This window comes from Petromyzon marinus, chromosome 17 (assembly GCF_048934315.1).
Source record: "Petromyzon marinus isolate PM22_M1 ecotype Great Lakes invasive population chromosome 17, UKy_Petmar_22M1.pri1.0, whole genome shotgun sequence".
NCBI classification, from domain to species: Eukaryota; Metazoa; Chordata; class Hyperoartia; order Petromyzontiformes; family Petromyzontidae; genus Petromyzon; species Petromyzon marinus.
In genome coordinates, this window is record NC_133683.1 from 19,082,297 (window position 1) to 19,092,815 (window position 10,519).

Genomic DNA, 10,519 nt, shown 5'->3' on the forward strand with positions numbered 1-10,519 from the left:
TAAACGACATGTCTCGGACCGCATTCGTGAACACAAAGCAGACCTAAAACACGGTAGGACCAACACCTCGGCCATGCCAGATCACTGTTATAATTCAGTAGGCTCACGTGACATTGACTTCTCCAAGACAGAGGTTCTTTACAAGCCATCTGGCTACCATGAGAGATTCGTTCATGAGGCTATCCACATATACAAACACAGAGACAATTTCATCCGAGAAGATGGATTCTGGCTTAGCAATCTTTGGAAGGATTTGATAAACCATTTCAGGTCTGAATTGATTGTTCACGCTTACGGTGGCTTTCAGACCGCATCCAATATTTTCGTCTCCCCCCTCCTCTTTTTCGAACATAGATGGACTCGTCCATCTGAACAAACTGTCAAATCGCTCTACGTGGTGCTAACGTTAAAAATAACCGCCACTTTTTTCAAATTTTCTTGCTGTGGTTTTCACACCTGATGATGATTGCTTGTGTTGCAGTCGAAACGTCGTGAGAATTTTATTGTTTTATATTTTAATTATTTTATTGTTTCCCTTATACGTGACTTTACCGAAAGAACCAAAAATATGAATCCCTGCAGTCGCGAAAGCTTTAAATCAAAATGTAAAAAGGGATTAAGACATGCCACCTTGGAGATGGGCTGAGTGTCTCAGTAACCCAAACCTCCGACGACGAGTGGTGGAAATTGGCTTTGGAGACTTTGAGACATGACACTAACTCTGGCATGGACAACGGGGAGGGGGAGGTGGGTGGGGTCTGGGTGAGTAGGGTGGGCGGGTTTGAATTCACCTTGAAGAAGAGCACGGTGTCGAACAACGTGCTCTTGATCTCCCACCAGCGCCGCATGCCAGGCGTGCACGCGGACAGGAAGGAATCGGGGACGTAGATGGAGGAAGGGTCGTACTCGGGGTCCGACTGGAGCCGCCTCTTGCCGTCGCGACGCTTGCCGTCCCGCAACCAGTCCAGCTTCTCATGGTCCCACCCGCCACCCTCTGGGATGGATGTTGACACACAAATTCAGGTTATCCAAAAACAGATGCAGAGTCGGTGAAAAATCCTATTATATGCACCCCCTGCACGTATAAACCTCTGCCGTCACGGAAATTTAGATGTAACTTCGCAGACAAACGAGCATCATTCTCCGCGATGGCGAACACAAGCAGCGCAGAAACACAATGAAGATTCACCTTTTCCGCCATCCTGCCCCCCGCCATTCTGGCTCTCGAGGGTGTCCGACGAGAAGGCGGACAGCTTAGCCTTGGCATTGGAACCCGTCTGGGCTTGCTTGGGGGTCGCCGCCTTTCCGGACGACGCAACGCTGCTCAGACCCAGCATCAACGGCTGGCGACTGGGCGTTAGGGCGGGAGCCTTGGTTGTGGTGCGCTTGCGCTTCTTGACGGGCGACTCCGGGTCGGAGGCGGACTCGGGCTCGCTTGCTTCCTTCTCATCGACACCGCTGCTGGCCTCATCGCTGCTCGCCTACGGAGCACGCGGCACAACACGAATCAGAGCAGTTCGGGTTCACGGGTCTCTAGGTCCATGTGTACGATGAACTTCTTTCACAACGTACATAGCCAACGATGCTAATCGGAGGTGCGGGGGAAGGACAACAAAAGTCCGGCGATTGCACAATGTATGTGTAGGTATGTGTCTATGTTGAACTTCTTTTGCACTTCACAACGATCTACAAACAGGCACTTACATCGACCGTGTCCGGTTTGAACTCGGCGTCGCTGTCATCGGTGTCGGAGGGCACCACAATGCGGCGCCGCTTGTTCTTCCGACCGTTTTTCTCGAGTGCCGTTTTGCGCGTCGAGCGCAAAGGGGTGCGCGTCTCGCACGCGGTGCCATCACTTCCCCCGTCGTCCTCCTCCTCTTCCTCCTCGCCGTCACCCTTTCCATTCGCTTCCACGTCCGACGCAATCGCATCCACCTGCACGCAGTGGTGTTTTAATAGCCAGAGGCGAAGCAGCTGCTTTTCTCGCAAGAGAAAACAGCTGAGGCTCCCGTTATTGATGTGCGTGTGTTTTTTTTTTTATCCCCCCCCACAATATTTCAGCAAAGGCTTATTTGTGGAAATTAGGAAATCGCAACCCTCGTCCGACTTCCCGCTATTGGTGCTGCTTACTGCAATTACCAATCTTTTATGTTCTTTTTGTAGTCACGCCGCATGTACCTTTTGGTTGGAAATTAAGGAAGAATGCACCGAGAGGGGAGGTAGTAAGGACTAAAGTTTGAGAAGCTTTTGGTTAAGCATTCTTGAATTCTAATTCCCAACGCACATGCAAAGATATCTGCATTACAATGAACATCACTAAATAAGTGAAGCACTTGCTGTAAATAAATAAGTTCAACTGCTAAGCATGAAATAATGAATAGAGTCATGCCTCCATCTCTTCATCAGCTTCATCGCTGTCCTCTTCATCCGATGGCTCCACACACACGACGAGGTCTAGGCGCTTTTCCATGCTCAGCGGAATCGCCTTGTCGGCCTGCTTCATCGCCCCCAGGATCTGAGGATTGGTGCTGAAGAAGACGCCTCCCCTCTGCGCCTCCTTCGAGCTGGATCCTACGGAGATGCGTGCAGCTCTATTGAATCGCAATTCGATGCTGTACTATAATGTTGAGAACCACTGCCAGCGAACCAACATCGGCTGTCCAGTGGACATGGGAATGTAGAATTTTTACCACTGGCTTAGGGCTGTAAAGAGGTGATCATCACTGGCTCAAATATATATGAGCAGGAAATGACTTTCTTTATAATACAATTACATTACTGTAATGTGCCAACAGTTGGGGTTTCTCCAGTTCCCAATGAAGCCACCGGCGCATACAGCGAAGTGTCTGACATTCGTGCCAATCAACACGCACGCACTGCAGCCCCAAAAACACATCGGAGAGCTGTACAGCACGACCACGAAAAACCCACTTCGTGATCATAATTTTTCAAACAACTTTTGAATCAATTCTGTCCCCACATCCCCGTCAGTCATGGGGGATAGGAGTCCTCGTTCAAGTAGTAAATTCATACACAAGGGATGCAACATGTACAAACGTGCAGCGTACCATTGTAGGGCTTGCAGTACTTTGCACCGACCCAGCTGCGTGTAGGAGGAGTATCAAAAAACTGCACGTGGATTCTCAGGGACTTTCCGCGGCCCCGTGTGTGCGCTCCGGACTCGGGGTGGTCATACACCAGGCTGGGCCACCACGGGTATCCCTCCAGCTTGGCCCACAGCAAGTCACCTGGTTGGAACTCACTGAAACGTTGCACCCACAGGAGAGAAAACACAAGTGGTCAGCATTTTAGTGTTGCTTCCAGCGATCTAGGATTAAACCGTTTTTTGGCCAAACCACTCGGAATTCGCCTGATGTCAGATAATGAAAGCTAAGAATGCTTGAGCAAGGAGAGTGCTTGGATGGGCAACCAACATGCATGCCAGATTGTCATTGATGGCTGCGGCGCTACGTGCTGCGCACTGCACCAATATCAACAGCTGTACACTGTAGATCTATGTGCCCATGTCTCTGATCAGCGACTTCACCAACTGGCACTGGCCAGCATGGTAGCCTACGCGTAAATAGCCCACCCATAACTCAGTGTGGGGGAGGCCCTCATCCAGCAGTCGGCTGACAAAAGTGACGGTACACGCACGTGAACGCATTTACATTCTATAAATGCAATCACTTTAGGCAGGCTGTGTGGCGAGTTTCGTAGCGATTGGTTTAGCGATCTTAGAATTATCGTGAAAACATGCAGTGTCCTCAGGCATAAGCACTGAACAGCCTTTCAGCTCCATTAAATGTTACGATTATGCTCCGACTCTGCTTTCAAGTGTTTAGTTTAGTAACTTTGCACTGTCCTTTATACACGACTGTCTCCGGGTAAACGCACATTAAGAAGTAATTCTTAAGAGACCCCTGAGTAACCATTAATATTGTCGCCATCATCTATTTTTAAATTGTGCCTCGAAACCTGCGTGGCAGGTGCTGAAGCGCTAAAAATTGTTTTAATATTAACACCACACACACACGGGTGAAGATATTTCACTCAAGACGGTGGTACCAAAAGTTTGGCATTCAAAGGTAAGTCTGAACGAATCAGTTCTCATTAAAAAAATGTTAACTGCATCTGTTTAAGCAGAAACCAAGTGTTGCGGGGGTTGGCTCAGTGATTAGAAAACAAGGCTCGGCAAAGACCATCAATCACGAGGGTTGATCGGTCAAATCGTCTGGGAAAAGGGGGTGAACTCAGCTGTACATCCCTCCAGGGTCAATACAATGAGGAGTGCTGCTACGAGGAAAGTCACCAGCGGTGGTCCTATATACAAATGCTACCCAGGGTCATAAAGAGGAGATGCGCGCCACCACATGTTTGTCTCAGTGGGGAAATACACTTTGACTTTTGGCTTTAGGTAACCATAGCCAAGGGCATGTGTGGCTTACCCTATGAGCAAATGTATGTATGTTAAACTTCTTTCGCACCGTACGTAGTCAACCATGCTAATTGGAGGTGCAGAGGAATGTCAAAAAAACTAAACACAAAAAGCAGTTATAAAAAAATAAGTTTTAAATCCAGATTATTTAAAAGTGCATAACTTCCAGTGGCTTCCTAACGTCAGAAGAGTGTTCCAGACGGCCGCAGAATTGCATCTGAAAGCGAGTGATGCAGTGATCCGACCCGTCTTTGTTCGATGGCTAGCCAAAGCAAACAACACGTACGTGTTAGATCTCATCAATATCGCAAGCCAAGCAGGGTTTAGCCTTGGTTAATTATTGGATGGGCGACCAGGAGAAGGCAATGTGGGTTTTTTCCGTGTTACTTTGGTTTCCTCCCACAAGCCAACCCTTAAAAACGGTGTTAGTCAAACATTTCCGATCCAAGGACCCTCCAGAAAACAGTCGTGGGACTCAAAAATTCCTATGGAATTAAATTGCATTCATGGATACAAAAATCGTAAATTATTTAATGTGGATCGTTTAGAACATTAAAATTGAGGGTACAAACACAAGACACGGGCCACGTGCTGCCATGTAAGTGAATGACGGGGTTTCATAGCATCTGCTGAACAGCAGAGGGCATGCTTTGATTATATAGTAACATATTATTTGGGTCTTTCGGTAAAGTCACGTAGATAGGTTCAAAGAAAGTAACAAATAACAGCTGAGGTATCTGCAGGAACCAATCTGCTGTCAGGCTAACACCACCACTCCCTCCGCAGCGGGGCCACTGGGAGGAGGGGACAGTGGTGATTTGTTCACTATTCCTATACTTTGCACTCCTATCGTGTTTTTGTTATCGTTTGTTGTTGTAACCTTTTGACCAGCCCCTACTGGACGTTTGTATTTTTAAAAAAGAGCTTTATAGCTCATCGGATTCCACCAGTATACATACAGATGCTAATAATGTGTGCAGTTGATAAACGTCTCCATTGCTGCCAGGTGAAGTGAGCAGGCAACCTGTAGGCGTGGTTTTGGAGTAGGAACAGAATGTATTAAAAACACTGACTAGTTTTATTTTACCAAGGCCCACCGAGCCATGTAGCTCGTTTTCAGAAACAACCTGGCCACAAATGACAGCTCAACGAAGTGGTGTGTGTGGACATGTATAGCAGCCAAATACTCTAAAAAAACGCACGTTGATTCTAAATGTGAAAGGAAAAAAAAACGGAGGACCTGGAGAGGAATCCACGCGACCACGGGGAGAACATGCAGACTTCCAAATATACAGCAGGCGTCAAGGTCAGAATTCGAATCCACGACCTCCTCTGTATACCGGGCGAAGTAGTTAACATCTCGTGAACATGGCGCCCCAAATACACGACACCTCCACTTGTGTGGCCTTCCCGCTCTCCAATGTGCCATTATCGTGCGTGCAAACATTCACGCAGCCAATTACCTGGGGGGTGAGGGGGGGGGTAAACCTCAGGTTTATTCGAATCAAGGTAATCGGTCTTTACCAGCACGTTTGGGCGACGCGTTCGATAACGAACACGGCCCCTGTATCCCCCGAAAACGTATGGGAGAGAAGTACAGCAACAACGGCGAAAACACACACACGACTGGAATGCCAACAGATGCTGTTTTTTTTACATTTTCAAGTGTTACAGAAAACGGCAGGGGTGAATACAAACGTGCACGATCTTTCAAAAAGCATCAAGGGTATGCCGTTTATGTTTTGCCGAATAGATGCACTTAGAATGCAATGGAAAGGTTTAAAAGTCGAAAAATGCAGCTGCACGCGAGGAATAAAGTTAACACTTTAAGAGCTGTAAGGAACAAAACCGATTTTTCGCATTGGACTTTGTTCAAACGTATTTCTTTAACTGTCGTTAGCCTTTGTACATTTGTATTTAGAAATAAAAACTAGCACCCGTATTCCGCGGCAATTCCTCCTGCAACATTTTCCATCATTCCTGAACCCCGTAGATCTTCTGACTCAAATTTGCATGCAACAAATGCCAACTAAGCGGTATTTCGTGCAATCGTTTACACGCAGGAGAGAGCCAATTAAGTGAAACTTGCCAGCCAGCATCTTTTAACAGCTCAAAACATTTTTGATAACGCTTCGGCAGTGTCCACTCAGCACCGTGGAGCTAATGCAATGATGGATCTTTAGCGGTCTGTATGTACAGCATGTTGAACTTCTTTCGCACCGTACGTAGCCAACCGTGCTAACTGGGAGGTTGCAGTCGCTACACAATGACAGATATCCACAACAAAAAGTGTTTGCTACAGCAGCGACGAGTTTGTGCGAAAGACCCTTAAGTCTTTTTTTTATTTAAAGCTTTCGTGACTGCAGTGATTCATATTATTGGTTCTTTCGGTAAAGTCACGTTGAAGGGAAACAATAAAATAATAAAATATATCTTATTATTGGTTCTTTCGGAAAAGTCACGTTGAAGGGAAACAATAAAATAATAAAATATATCTTATTATTGTTTCTTTCGGTAAAGTCACGTTGAAGGGAAACAATAAAATAAATCTTATTAATATATCTTATTCTTTTATTGTTTCCCTTCAACGTGACTTTACCGAAAGAACCAAGAATATATACCCTTAAAGTCGGTTGTTATGGTGGGACGACTTCGGTGCCTCTCTCCATCGCTATCCACAGGTGTCTCCTGCGTGTCTAAATGTTGTCTGTCCCCCTATCCGTGATTTTAACCTCATGGCAGTACCCCGGAGCACCATAGCTACCCCGGCTCTCGCACAACGTCCGTGATGCACACATTTTTAGTCTGTTGATGGTCGGCGATGCGGCAATCGGCTCATCTCGACGAGCTGTACTCACGATGCACCACCACCACTACGGTGTGTACCGCGAGCGTTCAGGGTTTCGGCGCAATCGTCCTCGACGCGTTTCGACACCGCGGAGTGTGGCACTGATTTCGGATTGATTGGTACCCCCAGTCGCGGAGGAGTGAAGTACACCCCTGGGAAACAAAAAATAGTGTCCCAGAAATAAAATATTTCATTGCCTCGGTACCCCGGGGTCCCGCCATAAGGATTATTTGGTGTCCGTGTATATCTGGCCGCCTGCAAATGTGTACGACTATCTCTAAAAATGTATCATTAGCGTCGCTGTGGAGAATACACGTGACAAAAAAAAATCAGCACACAATAGGCTTATGAAGAAGACATTGCGTATTCGTATTTGTCCATCTGTCTCTCCATGTCTGTGTCTCTCGGTGCCTGTCCCCGTCTCTTGTATTTCTGTCTCCGTGTCCGTCTCTCCATGCAACTTTATTTAGATCCGTGTCTCTACTCATATCTGTCCGGTATTCCCCCCCCCCCAACCCCCGCGTCTGTCCCATCATATCGCTATCTCTTGTTATTGTTTTGTTTTATCTCTCTCCGCTATCTCTGGCCCTTCTTCCCCGTATCTGCAGTAAGACTGCTATATATTTAACAGACTAGTTGCTCTCGTTTAGCCGCGCGCAGAATGATCAGGACCGCAAGTGCACGGCCGCGCCTAAACTCGCCTCTCTTCCGACGACTTTGGCGCCTTCGCCGCCTCTCGGGCCTGGGCCACATCGGAGCCGCGCTCTCGCTTAGCGTTCGCCGCCCGCGGACCGCGCTCCTTCTCGGTAGGCGGAGACGAGGCCCCCGGGGGAGGCGGGTCGGCCTCGGTGGGCGAGCCAGCGCTCTTGGCCTTGGCGGTCAGGCCCGGCGATTTGTTGAAGTACTTGAAGAGCGTGTTCTTCTGTGACATGTTGAGGAGACCGCGCGGGCTGAAGCTTAACGAGAGTGGTGTTGTTTTTCCAACACTGACAATGGCGCTGTTAGCGATGCTACTGCGGGCTGCTGCTGCTGCCACACGCGGTCAGCTGTGATTTTTCCCGCGAAATTATAAACGTGACGTCACGCGCCGCTGGCCAATGAGGTGTTGGGAATTTCATTCCTTTGCAGAGAATGAATGAATGAAAGACACCGCACACGTGTGAATTCCTGCAGTCACGAAAGCTTTAAGTCAAGATTTACACCGCACACAATTGCAACGACAACGATGTTGCCCCGTCCTTTAGGATTTGTGGCGCAATAACAGTGCCGTGCATCCAGCAGGTGGTGGGGTTTGGTGGCTTAGATGGCTCATAAAAATTTCCTGAGTTCGAATCCAGGGTTCATTCCACCCACGGTTAAACCAGATTGCCAAGTGCAGTGAGTTGATGGTCTCAGGCCAATTATGCACAGACTGTGCCACGAATGGCCTACACACGCTCATCATGTGACGCACACGTGTAATCCACTGCTGGATGAGGGACCTCGCCTAAGCCGTCTTGGTCACGGGGGTTGATTGACCATAACTTTAGCACTCAGGCCAGTGCCGGCTATGTGAAGGTGTGGGGTGCATTGACGCTGCTTCTGCCCACTATCTGTAACCTACAACACCTGCAGTCGCCCATCCAAGCACTATCCAGGTGCAAAAAGTGCTTAGCTTCCGAGATCAGGCCCTGTTAATCGGGTCCTGTTCATAAAATCCTTATTGGAAAATCTGAGCAGAACTTAGCGAATTCATGAACCCCATTGTCAAATCCAAGAAACGGAAAGCGTCCATCCAATTGCCTTTTAACTATCCCAAGTGCAAGAATTGGAATAGGTGACAAGGTCTTTTCCATGGCAGCACCAAACATGTTGGAACAACTTTGTTTCCTCACTTAACATCATAATACATCTTCCTTCAAAAATATTCTGAAGCATAAGATTAGTGCTGTCTCCTAAGCACATTTGCAAATGTGACTTGTAAATGTAATCCTTAACAATTTATTGAGAGTTCAATTTTAACGTACATTTGTTTTTATTAAGGAACTGTGTGTTGTCTTGACGTGGTCTGGGACTGTTTTTGCTGTTGTTTTTACTGCCTTTCCGAAGCTTGGGAATTGATTATGCAATTTTTACTTCTATACTTTATTTATTTCAGGGGCGTCACGGTGATGTGATGTTATATTTTTCGCCAAGTATGCACCCTGACACCTGTATATTTGAAGTTTGCATGTTCTCCCCGTGGTCACGTGGTGTTTCCCTCCACATTTAGAATATGCATTGAGAATGTTTAGATTATGTTGGTGCTATAGATGTCCAAATGATGGGCCACTTTGTTGAGCTATCAATTGTGGCCAGATTGCTTCTGAAAAGTAAGTTAATACCTCTGTAGGATTTGCCTGGCAGGATGGGGATGGTTTAGTGTTTTGTTTGCGTTTGGATGATTTGTTTATCTTTCTTGTACTTTGCACTACTATCGCGTTGTTGTGTTTTGTTTGTTGTTGTGACGTTCTTACCCGCCCCTACTGGACATCTGTGAAAAAAAAGCTTTATAGCTCATCGGATTCCTCCAGGATACATACATGTTCTGATTTCTGGTGGATTTTATTGATTTGGCCCACTTTACTCCAGTGACCCAGGTGCTGCTGCGGCGTCCACTTTCTGCCCCGCTCCCCCCCTTCTCTCCCCGCCCCCCCTACTGCCGAGGCCTACTATATAACCTCGTGCCACGGCAGGTCTGTCGCCTACTTCAGCAGTTTGTTTCTTGCTGTGGTTATCCCACCTGATGACGATTGCTTGTGTTGCGATCGAAACGACGTGATCTATTATTTTTCTACCGACGTGACTTTACCGAAAGAACCAAAGAGTATAACTCTAAAGGTGTGCCACCACGGTGAACACGAAACCTCTATAAGAAACTGCAGTATAGAATTACCGTTGTTCTTTTAGACCAGGTAGCGTGCACTGCCCTCAAAGAGTTCCACGTGCAAACATTTATTTGATGATTTGGCACCATTTTCATCAAAATAAATTTGAGCTTACATTAAAGATACAAGCATCGCATCATACGCATATGAATCGATCATTTTCCAATGAAGTTTTACATTTTAAAAACTCATAAAGCGATACATTACAATTACAGATTACATACCTTTTTCGATCGACTGTTGGATGCTTTCTCAAGCCATGTTGGAGATCTGGGATACACCGTTCCTGTATAACGCTTTCTGGGTATATATGACTTTTCCAAGGAC

The 10,519-nt window shown here is 46.9% G+C and overlaps 1 protein-coding gene across 1 annotated transcript in view; it reads right to left on the bottom strand.

Annotated features, from left to right (window-relative positions):
• MSH6 (mutS homolog 6) overlaps positions 1-8,374 on the bottom strand; it is a 29,880-nt gene extending 21,506 nt beyond the window's left edge. Inside the window, exons 1-6 of the mRNA XM_032955882.2 lie at positions 7,988-8,374; positions 3,069-3,262; positions 2,390-2,571; positions 1,705-1,935; positions 1,190-1,481; positions 792-994 (exon numbers count right to left, since the gene is read on the bottom strand). Coding sequence (XP_032811773.2) covers positions 792-994; positions 1,190-1,481; positions 1,705-1,935; positions 2,390-2,571; positions 3,069-3,262; positions 7,988-8,217 — 1,332 coding nt within the window. The 5' untranslated portion in view covers positions 8,218-8,374. The remainder of the gene's footprint in view (positions 1-791; positions 995-1,189; positions 1,482-1,704; positions 1,936-2,389; positions 2,572-3,068; positions 3,263-7,987) is intronic.
• Positions 8,375-10,519: the final 2,145 nt, after the last annotated feature.